Genomic DNA, 2,712 nt, shown 5'->3' with positions numbered 1-2,712 from the left:
TTACCAATTTAATCTAGTATAGCCGAGAGAAATGGGAGAAAGAGGCGTCTTGATCAAAGAGGCTATGGATTCTCACGAATGTCTGCATGCAATGGGCTACATTCCCAGCAGGACCATGTCGGTAGAGCTAAACACACAAGTTGATCTCAAACAGAAGCTGATCTTAAGTAATGACGTGGTCTCTGCACAAAAAACCCTTGACAGTAATATGTGCATTCTGGCGACTAAGGATTTTCTGATCGATGTAATTCTCAAATGGAGAAGAACAATATGGATGGTGCTCATTTTCCTTTTTCTGAAGGGAACGGTGTACGACAGTTTATGGGAAGAAGAGGCTTTCAGCAGCAGCAAAGTGATTGGGAATGACATTGCTGCGGCCAAAAGCCATTCTTCCTGTACAGCCGTGTAAAAGTACATTCGTTTCGTCTGAGCTACATATGACACGTAAACTGGCACTTGCACCTGAGCGTCCAATTCTTATTATGGTGATTGATCATTGTGAATGTGTCAGAAACGAATAATCCAACTAAAGCGTACACGAAGTATGGAAATTCAAAAGAAAATGACAAAAAATAAACTGACAAATCTTAAAAAAGGTGGGAGCAAATTACAGGTGAAAACCTTTCCATCTTCTGAAACTTGAGATCCCATTTCCTCCGGATGTTGCCATTCCAATACCTGTTCTGCCAGATTTTCCTGTGCCTCTATAATACAATCTCCATTCATCAGCATCATCCATCTGAACCAAACAGGGATGCCCCACGCCATGATTATCCCATCCATTATCCTCCACCGACGGCTGCAGTACAGGCTCATCCCTCCGCTTCCACTGCTTTAAACCATCAGCAGATTCTGCCACGCCGATTCGCCGCCGACCATCTCTGGCGATTCCTTCATAGACCATCACATACCCGCCGCCCCGGGTATTCCTAACCACATGCCTGGCTGTAACGCCAAGTTCGTCGAAGGAACCCGGTGGACCTCCACCCATGATCTTTCCCAGCTTCACCCACCTGATCCCATCCCTAGACCTGGCTACCCCAACACAGAAGACGCCGCTTCTCAGGTCGAACGAGTGATAGTACATCCTCAGATCATCACCACTGTGACCAACCACCTGTGGTGATGCAATAAAGGAAGAGTCCCATTCACCTTCGTCTCCGACATCAAAGAGAGCCCCACTGTGGTGCTCCCCTTCAATCCTTGCCCAATGCCGCCCATCTTGGCTTATGGCCAGGCCCGGCAGCGACTTGTAAACCACCCCTTTAGTATCATAACCGAGAGCTTCGGCAGAATTCCTGTCCGGATTCTGTATTGGCAATCTGGAATAGCCTGAAACTTCAACAGTTTCAGAGCTAAAACCAGTATAGTACAGCCAATAGACGCCACTGGTTGCCCTGATCTTCGAACTCGACATGATCAATACATCAGAGGGCCTGATGCTCTGTGTATCAAAGGCCCACCAGTCGTTGCTGCAATGCATTACTTGCCCAACATCCTGAGCAGTCTTCGCACTTGCAGGCCCCCTCTCCCAGTGGATCCCGTTGGAAGAAACCGTCAACCCGACGGAATCCGACAAATTCTCCCCTTTCCCGTGATACCACATGTACCACCTCTCTTCGTCATCGCTTAGGTATCTCCTAACTATTGGGGAGCCAATTTCACAAGAATCCCAGGAGCCATTGCTACCCAAATCAAAGACCAAACCTTCAGAGGCTGCTGTTTCAGTGGCCAATCCTGCATTTCGCGGCGCCGGAGGAGAAGTAGAGTTCGAAGCGACAGCCGGTTTCTCCGATTTATCCTTGGCACAGCAACGGATTTTGAATACACAGGGGGATGCTCTGCTGTTGGTGGGGCGGGGCTTCTTTTGTTTCAGGGCGCAGGTGCTGCTTGGGGCGCCACAATGAGCCGGACCCTTTCGTGCTTTGAAGGTAAAAATACTGGTAAAACTTGCATTAGCGGTCGTCTTCTTCATCCATTTGGACGAGCGTAACAATGGTAGGAAAGAGTCTGGCCGAGGGACGCCGACCAAGTACTGACTACCTTCCATAGAGAGAGAGAGAGAGAGGGAGAGAGAGAGAGAGAAGGAAAGGAAAAGCGTTCCTTTCCTTTGAGAGACAACACCCTGATAGTATAAGAGAGAGAGAGAGAGGGGAAAGGGAAACCGTTCCTCTGAGAGACAACACCCTGAACTAAGAATTTTAAGGTTAGCGAAGGGAGGAACGGAAAGGAAGGGAGTTTCTTGCGTGCGGAGAGGGAGAAAGCATTGCTTCCCCTGTCGAAGGACGCCGCTGTTCGCAATTGCTTGCATACACCGTTCAGAAAAAGTTGTGTGTGCTCTAGGAACTATTTTTTGGCACGTTGTGCCTTATCCTGTCTTGTGCAATTAACATGTTCTCAAAATTTTCTTTGTTCAACTGTTTGAAACCAAATTTTGGTGTTATATCGATCAATGGTTTGGATTGAGAACAACCAAGTATATCTAAAATTTCATTGGAGTTTGAGTCTTCAGCTAGATCCGGCTCAATGCTACATGTCGAAACCAAATTTTTATTAAATTTTCGCCATGTTTTCAAAAACATTGGCCAAAGGTTTTCATAGAAGACTGATTTTGAAAAACCACAGGTTTAATAGGAACATCAAGTTAAGAAATTTTTGAGAAAAGAAGTCCTTAGTTAGAAGCGGACAAAGGATAAAAAGGCAAAAAAAGAA

At 46.5% G+C, this 2,712-nt stretch overlaps 1 protein-coding gene across 1 annotated transcript; it reads right to left on the bottom strand.

The window, feature by feature from the left end:
• Window positions 1–450: 450 nt before the first annotated feature.
• On the bottom strand, window positions 451–2,325 carry LOC116249831 (uncharacterized). The gene has a single exon (XM_031623129.2). The coding sequence runs from the start codon at window positions 2,309–2,311 to the stop codon at window positions 608–610; it is 1,704 nt and encodes a 567-aa protein (XP_031478989.1). The 5' UTR covers window positions 2,312–2,325; the 3' UTR covers window positions 451–607.
• Window positions 2,326–2,712: the final 387 nt, after the last annotated feature.

This window comes from Nymphaea colorata, chromosome 1 (assembly GCF_008831285.2).
Source record: "Nymphaea colorata isolate Beijing-Zhang1983 chromosome 1, ASM883128v2, whole genome shotgun sequence".
Classification (NCBI taxonomy): domain Eukaryota; kingdom Viridiplantae; phylum Streptophyta; class Magnoliopsida; order Nymphaeales; family Nymphaeaceae; genus Nymphaea; species Nymphaea colorata.
Note: the sequence above shows the minus strand (reverse complement) of the source record. Positions and strands in the feature narration are given on the sequence as shown.

What these genes read in the sequence shown, in the direction of transcription:
- LOC116249831 (XM_031623129.2), bottom strand. Translation starts at nt 2,311, where the DNA reads ATGCAAGCAATTGCGAACAGCGGCGTCCTTCGACAGGGGAAGCAATGC.